The 18,411-nt window shown below is 34.1% G+C and overlaps 1 protein-coding gene across 6 annotated transcripts in view; it reads right to left on the reverse strand.

The window, feature by feature from the left end:
- The window catches only part of USP15 (ubiquitin specific peptidase 15), a 114,940-nt gene that overhangs the window by 87,810 nt on the left and 8,719 nt on the right, over positions 1-18,411 (reverse strand). For all 6 annotated transcript variants that reach the window (XR_003519754.1, XR_003519755.2, XR_003519756.2 and 3 more), the window contains exon 2: positions 6,599-6,726. Coding sequence is in view for 3 of the 6 variants with exons in the window: in XM_027592573.2 (XP_027448374.1) it covers positions 6,599-6,726 (128 nt within the window). In the remaining 3 variants the exon portion in view is untranslated. The remainder of the gene's footprint in view (positions 1-6,598; positions 6,727-18,411) is intronic.

Genomic DNA, 18,411 nt, shown 5'->3' on the forward strand with positions numbered 1-18,411 from the left:
AGGTATTGATTAACTTGCCTAAGGTTACGCATACAGAAGACTGTAGAAACTGGATTCAAATACAAATTGGTTTACTCTAACATCCATTTTCTTCCTACTATTAACAGACTGCCTTGAAGAAAACTTAGGAAAAGAAAGAAGAGTTTAAAAATTAAAACTTTTATGCTGTTTTCCACAATAATTTAAGAGTATGGGTAAATGATTTTATTATGTATCAGAATCCAATAGTAATTTTATATCTAATGAACAAAATAAAACAATCAATTTATTTTTGAGAGAATACCCCTAAGCTAAACACAGAAGAGCTGATTATTTGTTACTTCTGCATTTATTGACACATAAATGATACACAATAAACTGCACATATTTAAAGTGAACTATTTGTTAAGTTCTGACAGAGCAATACAAGTGTGAAACCATCACCACAGCCAAAATGATGAACATATCCATTCCTCAAAGGTTTCCTAGCAGTTCTTTGTAATCTCTCCTTCCTGTCCATTCAGGTCTACTGTCCTATCCCCAGAAAATCACTTATCTGTATTTTGCAACTATAGACTAATGTGAATTTTATAGAATTATATATGAAAATTATGTCTGGATGAATGGATAAAGAAGATGGGACACACACACACTGAAATATTACGCAGCCATCAAAAAATGAAATCTTGCCATTTCCAATGATGTGGATGGAACTAGAGGGTATTATGCTAGGTGAAATAAGTCAATCAGAGAAAGACAATCATCATATGATCTCACTGACATGTGGAACTTAAGAAACAGAGGATCATAGGGGAAGAGAGAAAAAAAGGAAACAAGATGAAACCAGAGAGGGAGACAAACCATAAGAGACTCTTAATCTCAGGAAACAAACTGAGGGTTGCTAGAGGGGAGGTGGGTGGAGGGATCGGGTAAGTGGGTGATGGACATTAAGGAGGGCATATGATGTAATACTGATGAATCACAGGCCTGTACTGTGATTAAACAAATGAGCATTTGTTTAAAAGACTATCCTCTCTCTACTGAAATCCTCTTACATCTTTGTCTAAAATCAATTGACCACATATATGTGGATCGACTTTTGGATTCTCTAATCTGTTCAATTGATCCTTACCTCACACTACATCCAAATATTAAATTAAAATTGACCAAAGTCATAAATATAACAGCTAAAAGTATAAATCTTAGAAGAAAGCATAGGTATAAATCTTGTATGACCCTGGATTAGGTGATACATTCTGACACCACAATCACAAGTAACCAAAGAAAAAATATAAAGTGGACTTAGAACTAAAAACTTCTGTGCTTCAAAGATACCATCGAGAAAGTAAAAGACAATCTACAGAATGGGAGATAATTTTTGGAAATCTTATATGTCAGATAAGGGGTTAGTATCCAGAATATATAAATAACACTTGAAACATAAGAATACAAAGACAAGTAGTCCAATTAAAAAGAACAGGATCAGGGTGCCTGGGTTGCTCAGTGGTTAGGCGTCTGCCTTCGGCTCAGGTCATGAACCCAGGGTCCTGGGATCGAGCCCCACATCGGGCTCCCTGCTCAGCGGGAAGCCTGCTTCTCCCTCTTCCACTCCCCCTGCTTGTGTTCCTGCTCTTGCTATCTATCAAATGAATAAAATCTTTAAAAAATAAATAAATAAAAATAAAAAGAACAGGATCAGAATACACATTTCTCAAAAAAAAAAAGATATATAAGCAGCACAGATAAGATACTTAACATCATTAATCACTAGGGAGATACAAATCAAAGTAACAATGAGGTACCATTTCATATGCAGTAGGATGGCTATAATAAAAGGACAGACAACGTGTTGGCAAGAATATGGAGAAACTGGAACCTTCATATATTGGTGAAAATTTAAAATAGTACAACTATTTCAGAAAACATTCTGACAATTCCTTAAATAGTTAAATATAAAGTTACTATCTAACCTAGTAATTGCACATCTAAGTGTGCACTCATGAGAAATGAAAATATATAACTACACAAAAATTTGTATGTGAAAATGTTCACAGCATCATTAGCCAGAAAGTGAAGACAACTCAAATGTCCATCAGTTGATGAATGGATAAATTAAATGTAGTATATCCATACAACGGAAAATTATTCATCCGTAAAAAGGAATGAAGTACTGATTCATGCTACATGGATGACACTTGAAAAACTTTGTGTTAGGTGAAAGAATGTAAACATTAAAGGCTACATACTATATGATTCCATTTAGATGAAATGTCCAAAATAGGTAAATCCAGAGACAGAAGGTAGATTAGTGGTTGCTGAGGGTTGGGGGTTTTAAGAGGGGATAAGGAGTGACTGCTTAATGGTACAAAGTTTCTTTGTGGTGTGATGAAAATACTGTGGTGATGGCTGTACAACTTGTGAATATACTAAAAACCACTGAATTGTACAATTTAAAAGGATAAATTTTATGATAGAAAAAAATTGAGATTGAATTTACCTACCTATGTCAATTTTTTAGACACCTACTAGAAATGTAATTTGGAACTGTGTTGAATCTATAGTTTGAGGGGGGAAATTTAACAATATTGAGTCTTCAGATCCACCAACAGAATCTCTCTATTTAGGTTTTGATTTCTATCAGCAATGTCTTCCAGTTTTCAGTGTATAGGTCTTGCACATATTTTGTCAGATTTATCCACATTTTATATTTTTTGATGTTACTATAAAATGTATTTTTAAAATTTCTATTCATGCTAGTTCATTGTTAGCATATAAAAATACAATTGGGTTTTTAAATAATGATCTTATATCCCATAAACCAATCTCATTTACTAGTCCTTGGAAACTTTTTTTTTTTAATATTTTATTTATTTATTTGAGAGAGAGTGAGTGTGAGAGAGAGCAAGAGAGTACACAAGCAGGGGTAGGGGCAGAAGGAGAGGGAGAATCAGACTCCTCCAGTTCATTAGGGAGCTGGACGCAGGGCCTGATCCCAGAACCCTAGGATCATGACCTGAGCCGAAGGCAGACGCCTAACTGACTAAGCCACCCAGGCGCCCCTAGAAGTTTTTTTTTTTTTTTTGTAGATTCAATCTAATTTTCTACATGGACATAGCTGTCTATGAATAAAGCAGATTTATTACTTCTTCCTATACAATCTGTATGTTTTTATCTCTTCTTCTTGCCTTACTGCATTGGGTAGAACACCTCCAGTAATGCCAGCTGAAGAGCTGAGTGGACACCCTTGCCTTTTTCATGTCACCTGAAGGTTTTTCATAGATGCCCATTATGAGGATGAGGACTCTTCTATTTTACTCTTTTATCTTACATGATATGTTACCTTTTAAATATATATTTCTATACGACATATATATCCTTTCCATTGTTGGACTTGATTTACTAAACTTCTTTTCAGACAAGATATTGGTCTAGTGTTTTCTTAAAATGTCTCTAAGATTTTGGTATCAAGGTAATGATGGTTTCACAGCATGAGTTGGGAAATACTATCTCCCAATTTTCTGGAAGAGTTTTGTAAAATAGGTATTATTTCTCCCTTAAATATGTGGTGGAATTCACCAGTGGCACTATTTGAATCTGATGATTTTTTTTTGTGAAAAATGTTAAACAATTTTTGTACTTGATACAGGGCTACTCAGGCAATCTATTCTTTTGGAATGAGCTTTGGTAGTTTTCATCTAATTTACTGAATTTAATGGCATAAAGTTCATAATATTCCTTTACTGTCTTAATATTTGTGGATTCCATACTGATACTATGTCTCTTGTGTTCCTGATACTGGTAATTGTGTCTTTCCTCTTTTTCTTGTGATCAAACTAGACATGGACCAATTTTATTATTTTCACAAAGAACCAGTTTATATTTTCTTTTTTATAATTAACACATCATATTATATTCGTTTTGAGTAGAACCAGCTCATGGGTTCATTGATTTTCTCTATTTTTATCTTCTCTAATTTCTGTCCTGAACTTATTTTTCTTCTTTCTTCTGTTTACTTTAGGTTTAATTTGTTCTTTCTTTGTTTCTTAAAAACCAACAGCACTGATTTGAGACTCTCATTTTATTTATATATTCATATATTATATAATTATATATTAATAGAGCCACTGAAGCTTTTTTTTGATTAGTATTAGCACATGTATTACTTTTCTATTTGCTGCATAACAAATTAATGCAGGGGCTAACAATACCTTAAAAAGAGATTTATTTATTTATTTTGAGAGAGAGAGAGTTGTGGGGGGCAGATGAGAGGGAGAGAGTGTCTTAAACAGACTCTGCGCTGAGCGCAGGAACCCAACCCGGGGCTTGATCTCACAACCCTGAGATCACCACCTGAGCCGAAACCTAGAGTCAAACACTTAACCAACTGCACCACCCAGGCACCCTGAAAACAATACTTATTTACAATCTCACAAATTTGTGGGTTACAAGTTCAGGTGGGCTCAACTGGATCCTCTACTTAGGGCTCATAAGGCAGAAATCAAGATGTCAGATGGGATGATCTCCTATCTAAAGACTCTGGGGAAGAATCTGCTTCCTAGTCCATTCAGATTGTTGGCAGAATTCAGTTTTTCATGGTGCCAGGTCTGAGATGGTCTGTTTCCTTGCTGGCTGTGGGCCATGTCTCTCTCTGTTCCTAAAGGATGCCTGCCTTCCTTGTCACAAGACATCTTCCATTTTCAGACCAGCAGTGATGCACTAACTACTTCTCAGGCTTTAAATCCCTGACTTCTGCCACCAGCTAGAAAACAGTCTGCTTTTGAAGGGCATTTGTGATTAGATTAAAACCACTGGAATAATCTCCCTTTGCCATACAACATAAATAATCATGGAATGGTATCTCATCCTATTCACAGGCTCTACCCATATTCAAAGGGGGAGAAGATTATAAAGAAAGAGAGTCCCTGGGAGTCAGTCTTAGAATTCTGCTTACTATAACATGGCATACCTTTTTCAATTTCTTTTAATCCATTTGTATCTTTATACTAAAAGGGGGGCTTTCTTGTAGACAGTGCATAGTTATGTCTTTCTTTTTAAGATTCTATTTATTTGCCAGCAAGAGAGAGAGAGGGAGCATGCACAAGCAGAAGGAGTAGCAGGCAGAGGGAGAAGCAGGCTCCCTGCTGAGCAAGGAACCCCCTGCAGAACTCGATCCCAGCACCCTGGGATCATGACCTGAGCTGAAGGCAGACGCTTAACCAACTGAGCCACCCAGGCATCCCCATAGTTATGTTTTATTTTTTATCCAATCTCTATCTCTAATTGGGGGTATTACATTTAATGTAATTATTCATAAAGAATAATCTAAATCTACCATCTTGCTCTTTTGTATTTGTTTCATTTGTTCATTTTTTCTAAACATTTTTTTTTAAACACTGACATTTCTCCTCATTATGCATCATATTTTTCTGCTTCTCTGCATGCCAAGTAATATTTGGTTGGATCTGAGACATTACAAATTTTATCTTGTTGATTGGATGCTGGATATTTTTGTATCCCTCTAAGTATTTCTGCATTAAAGTTTGACGCTTTCAGATTAGAAGGACAGGAGGATTAATTTTGCTCAATTACAGTGGCAGAACTGTTCTCAGTAGTATACTCCATGAATTATAAGGTTTTCCACTCTAACTGCTATGAACACATTATTCTTGGTCCTAAATTAGCCCCAATGACTGTTCCCTCTAATTCTTTTGGGTGGTTCTTCCCCTAGCCTTGGGCAGCCCCCTCACATACATAAGCTTGATCAACACTCACCTGAAGATTTGAGAGAGACCCTCTGTATATCTCTAGGTGTCTCTCTGTCTCCTCTGTCTCTTTTTGCTGGTCATTCCTATCTGGTACTCTGCCCTGAAAACTCTGGTGGCATGGGTCTCCCTGGATTCCAAACTCTTTCCTCACTGAGGGAGATTGCCAGGCTCTACATGGGTTTCCTCTTCTGTGCCTTGTCTTGAACATTCTATCAATGCAGTAAGCTGAGGTAATCATACAGCTTACCTCATTTGTTTCCTATCTCTCAAGGATCACTATTCTTTGTTGCCTGGTATCCAATGTTTTGAGAACCGTTATTTTATATATTCTGTCAAGGTTTTAGTTTGCTCAGGTGGAAGAGTAAATCTAGTCCTTCTTACTCCATCCTGGCCAGAAATGGAAGTTCTGGTACTTATGTTTTATTCTCTTCAAGTGTAATGAGAGGATAGAAGACTGGTAAGTAGTGAGGGTTGTAGAAGACGGCTGCAAAATTCCAAGAATGTAAACATATACCAATGCTCCCCAACTTAAAAAGAAAGTCATATGTCCATTAGGAAAAACAGTAACAATACAGCATTTCCCCCAAATAATAAGACAGTGCTTTCTAACTTACATTCTTCACTTAAAGGGTTAAACAATAATAAACCTTTCTTACATAATAAATGAAAAAATTTGTCATGATACAGAGTAATAACTAATTAAGATAGAATAATCTGAGTTCATTAGGTTAAATCTATAATACAAAGAAATTTTTCTAATTTATTTAAATTAACATTTTCCCTATTACGTATATTGACTATAACATATTCAAATGAACACATTTACAACCTGACTGAAGAAAGGAAATAATGACCTTTGAGAAGTCCAGAGTTATCAATGGGTCCAGGATATACATTTTGATCTCCCATCTGGTATTTGTCCCAACTGTCAAAGCCAACATATTTTTTCCACTGTTTGAACCAGCGACTATCAACTAGGTACCTAAAAAAAGAAAAGAAATCAGTAAAGGAAAATACCTGTAACCATAGGAATAGCAGAGAAGCTATCTATTTTTGATATTTCATTTTATATTAAAATACATGCCTACTTCAAAGGATTGAGAATAACTGTAATGTGACTTATAATCTGGAAAAAAATTTTCACTTATACAGTGTTATTTCTATTGTTCTATAAATACCTACTGAGGAAAAGTATTGACATACACATTTAAAAAAAATCCTTAACAGCACCTCTTAGAAAATGCAATAGCTATTCCATAAAATGTTTGACAACTGAACAAAAATTCAAATGGGAATTATAAGAATGAATCAAAACAAAATTTTAAAGTACAACATGGTAAAATATAAAGAAATACCAAAATGGTTCTTCTGCAAAAAAACTTACAAAGACAGTATGTTTATTTTATATATTTTACTCTATCTTTCTGGGGATAAGGAAAGTGGATTATTAAAGGTTTGCAAGACTGATTATAATAATTATAATAATAAATTTTTAAAAACTTTCGTTAGCTTCTTTACCAACAAAAATTAGTAACAACAATATGCCTCCATCTATTTCTCATAAAATCTGCTGGGGCAGGCAGGATAGATTTTTTTTGATTGGTTTCAAAAGTGTGGTACACCAAGCACTGTAAGCATTACTGAAACTATATTCATCTTATTTTCAAGTACCTACAAACTGGCTTCTCATCAGATGACCAGCGACAGAAAAAGTAAAATAATGGTGCTCTAGTAAAGAAAGCTCATAAACCTAAAAAACTTTACAAATTTATTCTGACTATATTATACCCACTATGAAATACTGCTTTGCCATGGACTCATAATTATTTTAAATTCTTTTCCAGAAACATTTTCCCATACTTAACCAGGTTCAATCACAAACATAATCAAAAGTAAAGGTTAACAAGCTGTTTAAAGCCCACATGTGTACTAACATAGGTAATCAAGTGTTTTTGGAGATCATTCTAATATATCTGTGCTTACTACACACAACACTACGTATAGGAACGAAATCCTACAGTTATACAGTTATTTGTTTGAAGCAAAGGCACCTATCTAACAAAATCCTACAATTCCTAGAGAATAATCTTCAGCAGTTTAATTCCCTTAAAGTGGGTACTGCAGAATTATCTATACACTAGTACTCCAAACCTACTGTCAGGATTATGTAACTGAAATTCAGCCCCCAAATTGTAGAATTTGAGACTTATGAAGAAAAAAAGTTCAGAGACTAAGTCTTAAGAAAACCCTATTTTTAAAATAAAGAGATTAAATCAGCAATAACTTTACATATTAAAGAAAATTATACTTAAGTATTTATCATCCACTAAAAATTTTTTAGACTCCCTCCTGCGATTTAAACAAAATATTCAGACATTTCATTCCCTTTGCAACCTAATGTCATACTATGTGGCCTTTCTTCTGTTCCATCTATTTTTGTCAGGAGTCAGGGCTTTCAGAGCTGGTACCAATTTGATATTATCTTTATTACTTTAATCTTGATTTCTTTTTAGGGCAAGTTCCCCCAGCTTGGTGTTGTTGCAAATTGCCTTAACTGTTCTTGGCCATTTGTTCTTCCATGTGAATTTTAGAGTCAGTTTATCAAGTTCCACAAAAAATACAATTAAGATTTTGATTGGAATTTGTTGAATTTATTAAACAGTAACATTATAAATAACAATGTGATTTATAAAACTGACATTAAAACTATTTTGGAAATACTATCAAAATTCTATTTATATTTATTTAAAATATATTTCTAAAAGATGGGGTTTTATCTCCCAAAGTGTTTAATAAATCCTTTACTGTATGGTAGAGGTTTGCACTGGGTAGTATTCATCTGTTGTTATATTTCTAGTTTAACTCTCCTAGGTCTTGAAGTGATTACTTTCTGTATAATGATACTATTATGAGAGGAGACTCTTGTACTTGATGGGTATTTATCTGCTTTCAACTGAAAAGACCGTCGTATCTCTATTACAGGCCACATATATCTTATTTGTAGAATTTTGTGGTAATGAAACATGAGGGGAAATATAGGAAAAAAACAGAAACATCTATTACAGAAATAATATGTAGACTTCTTACTCAATAAAGACAACAATATTAAATGAAGTGAACTAAATAAAAAAATTATGATTTTAAGACATTTACATACATTTGTTGTAAAAACTCTACCCCTAATCTGTGAATCTGCCAAAACGTAAGAATCTTCAATTTGAACTGGTAAAAGCCTACAACGAATCAATAGTTCTCAAAGATTACAAGTAAGTGAACAAAGACTCGACTTACACATTCTCAATAGCACTCCTAATCCTTGGTATGCTATTAGGATCCAGACAGGGCCAATTTTATAGCTCTCAAGATTTTTTTGTTTGTTTGTTTTTTAAATAGCTATAACTATTTGTAAAGACTGATATTTCATGACTTTTATTCTTAGACCTAAGAAAGAATAAAAGGCACAAAATAACAATCTTTATATACAGTTATAACTATGATCATAAGATGAAGTCTAAAATCCTTAACATCGCCTACCTGGTTTTGCATGATCTATCTACTCCTGCCTATCTAGTCTTAACTGGTACCATTTTTCTTTGCTGAGATGGAACTACAATAACCTTCTTTCAGTTACCAGACACTCCATTTTTTGCCTTATGGCTCCATCTGCCTAGACTATACTCCTATTAATCCCAACATCTATTTAATTCCTATAATCTTTCAGAGAGCCTACATTTCACTTTCTCAGGGAATCCTCCCATAAGCCTTTCCCACTTCCTTTCAAACAGTATGGAAAAGGAGAAATAAGATGGCAAAATCAGGCTACAAGATATCAAGACTGCTTATTAAGTTAAAGAAATTACTTTTAATAACAAAATAACTAACATGTGAGCTTTACTCTTGGGCTAGGGGCATATTTCTAAGCACTTTAATATATTGGCTCATTTATTCCTTTAACAACCCAATAATATAGGTACTATTATAATCATAGGCACACAGGAATAACTTGACCAAGGTTACAAAGTTAGTGCGAGACCTGTAATTAAAAAATGTGATACTGGCATAGAGAGAAGCAAAAAAGACCAATGAAAACAGCACAAAGAAACAAGAATTGGATTCATGTATATGGGGAACTATGATATACACCAAAAGCATCATTATGAATTAGTGGGAAATGATCTAGCTAAGTATATGGGAAAAAAATAGAGCTTTACCTCACATATGCAGTCAGTTCTACTCTAATGCTTGTTTTGAAAACTTGAATATATTAAACATGATTGGTATATTAGGGAACAATAACACAAATTTCAGTAAATGCTCAAGCACTACTTTAATTCACAAGCAGGGCCAGGACTAAGGTGAGGCAAGTGAGATGCCTAGGAACCCTAACAGGAAGCACCTCCTTAAATTCTGCCCCCTAAGTGCCTAGCTTGCTTTACTGTAGCCCTAAATGAAACAAACACAAGGTGAATGTAGAAAACTACTCAGCTGTACTGAACCACACAGGAATGCACAAAACACACACACTTCAAACATCATTTTATTTTTTTTTAAGAGGGGGAATGCAGAGGAAAAGGGAGAGAGAGAATCTTATGCAGGCTCTACACCAGCAGAGCCCAATGTGGGGCTCAATTTCACGACCCTGAGATCATGACCGGAGCCAAAATCAAGAGTCGGAAACTTAACTGACTTGTGCCACTCAGGCACCCCTGACACTTCAAACATCTTCAAGCGTGTTATGAGCCACACTCCCACATCTGCTGTTACAACTTCTTGGCAGATTTAAGAAAACTTTCCTTCCACCACTTTGCAATAATTCAAGCTGCAACCCTTTAAATCGTACTTCTTTCTACAAGTTAACTTTATCCTTTTCAAAATAAAATGTCATATTTATTGTGGTAGTTATGTATTTCTTAACCATTTAACATATGTAAAACTGTGCTACCATTTTTATTATGTTTTTAATGTTTCTCTGACAAAATTTTTTTGAGTGCTGTGTCCCAACCCCATTTTTCCCATATGCCCTGTGTTTTTTATTGCATGATTTTGCATATAACATGGTGGTTTTTAGGAACACATGCTATGTTACAGCAGAACTGTACAAAAATAAGTTATAGTTGGATTAAAAATGTAAATGTGAAAGTAAAAGTACAATTTTTTAAAAAAGATATGAGAAAATCCTCATTACCTTAGAATATATAAGAGTTAAGACAAAAAGCAAAAACCTTAAAGATAAAGACAGATAAACTTGCCAAGGTTAAAACGAAAGGCTACCATTCAACAAAGACATCACCAAGAGAGAAGATACAGACTAAATACATATACTCCAGGTAACTGACAAAGGATTAGAATACATGAAGAACTCCTTTAAGTTAATAAATTAAAAAAAAAATTTTAATAGAAAAAAAAGCAATTCACAGAAGAAAAAATCAGAACGGCCTCTATACATATGAGAAGATGCTTAATCATTAACCATTAGCAATGGGAAAAATACAAACACCATACCATATCGTCTCATGAAGCTGGTGAACATAAGCATGTACACATGTGTCAACAATATCAAGTTGTAGAAAAGATGTATAGTAATAGGAACTTGTATACTGCCAAAGGGGGAATAAACTAGAACCTTCACTTGGGATGGTAGTTTGGCAACATAGTCTTTTAAGAATAAAGATGTACATACCATACAATCATTTATTGCCATTGCTAAGTTTTTAGCCTACAGAAACTCTTGTATATATTTACAAAATTACAACTAGAAGAATATATAGTGCAGCATAATTTGTAACAATGAAAAGGTGGAAAAAACCTAATATCCATTATTCATACCCAAAAATACTACACAGAAATTATAATGAGAAATACAACTACATGTATTAAGGATAAATCTCAAAACTACAATGTTGAACCAAAAAAAATTGCAAAAGGACACATGTAATATAACATAAATATATAAAGATAACAGATGCACAGTTTAACTACAGAAATTTAAAAACATGCCACAAATAGTATATACTATTTACATTCCACGCATATATATTAAAATATATAAAATAATTCAATAATTTAATTATAAAACTAAATAAAATAATATATAAATAATTTAAAATTGTAATAAAAATCGGTTTCAGGATGGTGACTCCCTCTGGCAACAGAGGGAAGGTAATGGGATTAGGGAAACATACACAGGGACATTCAACTGTTTTTGTAATGTTTTACTTTTTTTAAACTAAGAGATGTGTGCATAAATATTTTGTTATATTTTTTATACTCTTCTCTCTTCCTGAAATATTACATTAAATATGATTAATATCTTCTACTTAATATAATAGTTTTATATACACATATACACGGACAAAAATGGAGTCAAATGTATAGATTGAATGTTGAGGTCAAAACTGATAAAGTTAAGTGACAGTCAACAAATGAAAAGACATTTCAAGCATAAAAATAAGTAATTATAAATACAACTTAGGTTTTTTTTTTTTTTTAAGATTTTATTTATTCGGGGGGGGGGCGGCGCACAGAAGGGGAAGGAGAGGGACAAGCAGACTCTGCACTGAGTGTTAAGGTCAATGTGAGGCTCAATTCCAGGACCCTGAGATCATAACCTGAGCCGAAACCAAAAGTCCGGTGCTTAACCGACTGAGCCACTCAGGTGCCCCCTTAGGTTTTTTTTTTTTTAATTGGGATAAAAATATGTATAGCAAAATGTACAAAATGCAGTTTGTTTTACTGTGTATTTTTTTTTAAAGATTTATTTATTTATTTATTTATTTTTAAAGATTTATTTATTTGAGAGAGTGAGAATGAGAGAGAGAGAGCACATGAGAGGGGGGAGGGTGACAGGGAGAAGCAGGCTCCCCGCCGAGCGGGGAGCCCGATGCGGGACTCGATCCCGGGACTCCGGGATCATGACCTGAGCCGAAGGCAGACGCTTAATGACTGAGCCACCCAGGCACCCCTTACTACGTATTTTTGAAAGAAATTTGTGGGTTTATGTTATCTCTTACTATTTATTTTTTTTGTCTTATCTCTTCCAAACATGAATTAGCATTAAATTTTAATTAAAAATTTACATAAGCTTTAGAGAATTTTCTTTGGAAAAAGCATGATTTATTTGATTATTTCTAAATTTATCAAATTATGTTTCTGATACATAATAATATATTCATTCTCAAGAAATTATTTCTTTTTGGTAACTACAGCAACCAATAAGTAAACCAGAAAAGCAGAAATGATTGTGTGACATCTCAAAAGAAAAAAAAAAAGCACATAAAAACCAGAAAGTACAGATTATAACCCTTCATATCAGGGAAGATAATATAAGCAAAACAAAAAATCCTACAATTGACACATATACTGATCTTAAGCTGATTTAAGTTTTAGTATGAAGTATTACATTATAGATTTGCAACCATCTAAAATTCATCTAAATACTAATCCACAAATATCCAGAGAGCCCAAAGTACAGAAGAGTAATTAATTGCTTTGTGACAAATGCAACAATTTAAGTTTCTTGCACAAAGGAATCTATGCCTTATAGGTGAGACCAGAGGTGAAACATTTCTGAATAATTCTGAGACATGTGACTGTGTTCCCATCTGAAAAGCCATGAAGTATATGCACCAAAATATGATCAAGATTACTTTATTTATGATCGAGGCCTCTGGCTGTAGCTTAATGACTACAATTTCCCTCTGTTTCAGTGGGTTACAAGGAATTTTATGAGTGCCTCACACTTGCATTAACCATGATTCTCACACACTAGTACAGTAATATGAAAAATTTTTATCCTAATGTTAATATTATCTGGGTTCAAAAATTAGTAAAGAAAATCTCATGGAGATAAAGGTTTATGGTCTTCAATCTCTCAAATCCCTCAGAGATGACCCACAATCCTCCAGCATTATCTCCAGATAGCCTTCTCCATTTCCAGTAATTTCAAAACTTTTGCCAATCTCTCACCCAACAGGCTGAATAGACAACCTTGCTGCCCTACTTTCTGAGGAAGTTAGAAGCCCCTACTTTCTGTCCAACTCTCCTGCTCCCCACCTTAATCTTACCTGATTCCTTCATAAATTAGTGAAGGATGTAACCCTCCTTACATCCAAGGCTAATTATTTTTGTTCCTATGCTTTGGATTTAATTTCCTTCTGCCTCCTTAGAGGCTTACCACATTAACAGCCCTTACTCTTGTTTCTCCTGATACCTCGTCTTTTTTTTTTTCCCCACTCAGCATGTAAACAGGGCCAATTCTTTCACCCTTTTCCCCCATATCACCTCCCAACTCCCACACTCATTTTCTTCTCTATCTCTATCCCATTTTTCTGACTTGTTCTTACAGCCAAGCTTAAGTTTCTACTCTTCAACCCTCACTTACTCTTCAACCTAGTACAAGAGGTCTTCCTACCCCAAAGAACCCTCAAAAAATTTATCACAAATCCAAAGTATTCATAATTTTATGTACCTCATCAATTCTTTTTAAACTATGTGATACTACCTTTTTTTGGGAAGAGAGTGTAGGGATACTCTTATTCTTTTTTTTTTTTTTTTTTGCAACCTTCTCTTCACAGAGTTGCTAATTTCTTCTCTCACTCTTCATACTCTCCAATGATATATAGTTTTTAAGATTTTATTTATTTATTTGACAGAGACACAGCGAGAGAGGGAACACAAGCAGGGCGAGAGGGAGAGGGAGAAGCAGGCTTCCTATGGAGCAGGGAGCCAGATGCGGGGCTCAACCCCAGGACCCCGGGATCATGACCTGAGCTGAAGGCAGACGCTCAATCTAATGAGCCACCCAGGCGCCCCCGATATTTTAATTCATACCAATGATTCCAAAATCTGCATCCCAGGGCCAGTCTTCACATCTTTAAATACTTCCAATTCCTACTGGTCCATGTCAACTTGGATTTTTCATACATTCCAACCTCTAGGCATTAATCACTTTCACACCTTTATATTTACTCCTTCTCTAGGGGTCCTTTAATAAATATCATCAATAATTTAATTTCCCAAGCCAGAAAGCAAAATATTATCCTGTATTCCTCCTTCCCTCACCCCATAACATCTAGTAATCAAGTACCTTCAAAAAAGTATTTTAGTTCTGTACCTCCCTTCCCTATTATTTTTTAGTGGCATAGATTATTGCAATGGCTGCCCAACTTACCTCTCCTCTTTAAGTTTACTGCTTCCAATTTGCCCTCCATTCTGCTGCCACAAACATTTTAAAGACATGAATATGAACATGTTACTCACTATTTAAATCAGAATTTTAATTTTAATAAAATATAAATGCTTTATAAAAAGATTTGTATAAAGTGTCTTCATGTTAGTTTATAGTTACAGTAACCTCTTTTTTTATTCAGCTGTTGGGGAAACCAAAACTGAGAATATGTGACTTATCAATGAAACACAACTCTATTAAGTAATGCAGGGCCCGTTTTCAAAGCACTCTGGTTTTTCGACTCTAAATTCAATGCTTCTTTTTTTTTTTTTACTCTGTTAAACTTTACTATAAATCCCATTTACTTAACAAAGACTTAAAGATGTAACAGATTCTTACTAAAATCATATACTATCCCCCTCTTTATGAAAGTAAGGATTCTCTGCAAAAAGCGAAACAGCAGAAGAATATCAAAATGTTATTACCAAGCTATAATTAAGAACTGAAATACTTATTCAAAAGGCACGTTTTAGTAACTATTATCCATTTTACTTATGAAGAAAATAAGTATTTTCAAAGTGGAACACGAGCATCTTTGGTAAATGTTAGATCTTTGCCACTACACCTATTATGAGTCTTATTTTCACGTCAATTAAGAGTACACAAAAAGTGAACACCATCTTTCTTTTAGGAAGTTTTCTGGAATGGTGGTAAACTAAACTGTGGATGAATTTTTTTTCCACACTTAATTTCAATTTGTTTTCATGATTAATTTCGCTTACAAATTTTCTTACCTCCTGAAATCAGACTGGAGTAAATATGAATTCTAAATTTACTACAGAAAAAGTACTAGGCTACAGAGGGTATTATGTTAAGTGAAATAAGTCAAACTAAGAAAGACAAATACTGTATGATTTTACTTATACCGGGAATCTAAAAAACAAATGAATAAACAAAAAGCAAAATCAAATCTATAAATTCAGAGAATACAGAGAGACTACAGTGCCAGAGAGAAGCACTAAGATTAATTCTCTCATTTAATGACATACTATTGAAAACATCTAGTGGTGGTGGGGTGGGCAAAATGGGTGAAGGGAAGTGGGAGATACAGGCTTCCAGTTATAGAATAAATAAATCATGGGAATAAAATGTACAGCATAGGGAATATGGTCAATGATATTGCAACAGTGTTGTATGGTGACAGAAAGTACCTACACACTTGTGGTAAACAAAGCATAATGTATAGAATTGTCAACTATACTCAAAAAAAAAGTACTAGGCCAAAATCCACTTTCTTTTCTTTTTTTCCAACATCCTCTTTCTAACGTTACTTGCTGTGAGGTTTTTAGAGAAGTTAGTGCTAAAACCTTTAGCCTGTTCATCTTAGAAATGGTAATTCATTCATTCACTCAATAAATATTTAAGATCTACTATGTATATACTATTCCATATGAATAGATGGGTAGCAAAATAGCCAAGGTCCCTATGTTCATGGAATTCAGAATCCAGTGGAGGAGAGAGATAGTAAGTAGTTAATATATGTAGTAAAATATTGTGGTAAGAACTGTGAAGGGAAACAGGAAATTATGAAAGCATATAAAGGGGTCCCTATTAGGAATAAAGGAAAGCCTCTTTGAAAACCTAACATTTTAGCATATGAATACGAGCTGTTTCAGGAAGAAGAAAAACGCTATCTAGACTGAAGGAACAGCATGTGCTAGGACCAGAACTTTGGGAGTTTGTTATCTTGGAGGAACTTACTAAATGATGTTGGAGTTTATGACAAAGGGATAAGAAATGCTACATAAGGCTAAAGAGGTAGACTGGACCGAGACTATACAATGTCTTTAAGGTAATGGTAAGGATTTTATCCTAAGTGTAATGGAAAGCCACTCTAAGATTTTTAGCAGGGAAGAGATAAGATTTGATTTACATTTCATGAAGACCACTGGGAATACCTCAAAGGATTACTGGGAGGATCAAATACAAATAATGTTTAGTAAATCAAAAACTCACATAAAGCTAGAGTACTTCAAAAAGGTCTAAATTAGGGGGCGCCTGGGTGGCTCAGTCGGTTGAGCTGCTGCCTTCGGCTCAGGTCATGACCCCAGGGTCCTGGGATTGAGTCGCGCATCAGGCTCCCTGCTCTGCAGGGAGCCTGCTTCTCCCTTTCCCTCTGCCTGCCTCTCTGCCTACTTGTGCTCTCTATCTCTCTGTCAAATAAATAAATAAAATCTTAAAAAAAAAAGGTCTAAATTATATGGTGCTAAATATTCTGAAGGCATCAAGAAAGACAATTTGTACTGTGGTCAGGACAGAATAGTTTTCAATGGCTCCAGGGAAGATAGGTCAATTTTAGGACCTCACACAAATCTGAGTCAATTTTAAGACAGTCCTCAAATGTTGAAAAGCTACTATAACAAATAAAAAGGCCAAATTTTCTTTTTTTTTCTTTTCTTCTTTTCCTTTTTTTGGTGGTGGTAGGGTAAAGATAGGAGAGTTCTAAAAGTTTATACTATTTTCATACACACCAAAAGCAAATTTAAGGAAAGATATATACGGGCCAATAAGTGATTGAGAAACAGCCATAGACATAAAGAGGTTTAAAAGCAGTATGGAGAATGGGGATATCTCAGCAGCCGCATTTAAGAAATCATAGAGCTAATGAATGCATAGTTCTTTCTTTTCTTTTTTGATTAGTACATTTATACTTACAACTTTTAGATAGGCAATTCCTGCTTAATTTCCTAATATGACATATATATAACATCATTTATTTCTTAAAATTCTACCTTTTTCTCTGCAAAGTAGATATAAAACATTCTTCTACAACTAAGAAAATACACAAATATTTCAGCCGAATCCAATGTAGCACACAATTTCAGGAAAACATGTATACTATCTTATGCAGAATTGGCAGAATAAACAACTCGATATTAATTCACTCTAAGATTAATTCTCTAGTTTAATGATATACTTACATAGCAAGAGCATAAAACCATTTTCAATACTAAATCGATAATTTCTAGCATTTTAAATCATTATAAGCCAGATAATCCACAGGCTTTTTTAAAAAGTACCAAACTATAATTCAGGATTCCATTGCTTCAGTAAAACTTAACTGAAAGCTATTGAGTTCTTTCAAATAAAACAATGGCTTGATTAATCTCTTTATATCTTCATTTCTAATTTCAAGCATTTCCAACCTATTTTCTACTTTGCACATTAAATTCATCAGTTAGCAGGAACTAATTTTTATGACCTCTTTTTACATCTAAACTAAACAAAAAAGAAACTCAGGAAGGAGGCCAAGTAAGATTGTGAAAGTGAAAAGAAAACTCATAGAAAGGGAGAAAATTTTGCAAATCATCTCTCTGAAAAGGGATTTGCGTCTAGAATACATAAACTCTTAAAACTCAATAATACAAAGACAAATAATCTAATTTAAAAATGGGCAAAGGATCTAGGTAAACATTTTGCCAAAGAAGGTATACAAATGGC

This window comes from Zalophus californianus, chromosome 9 (assembly GCF_009762305.2).
Source record: "Zalophus californianus isolate mZalCal1 chromosome 9, mZalCal1.pri.v2, whole genome shotgun sequence".
Lineage (NCBI taxonomy): Eukaryota > Metazoa > Chordata > Mammalia > Carnivora > Otariidae > Zalophus > Zalophus californianus.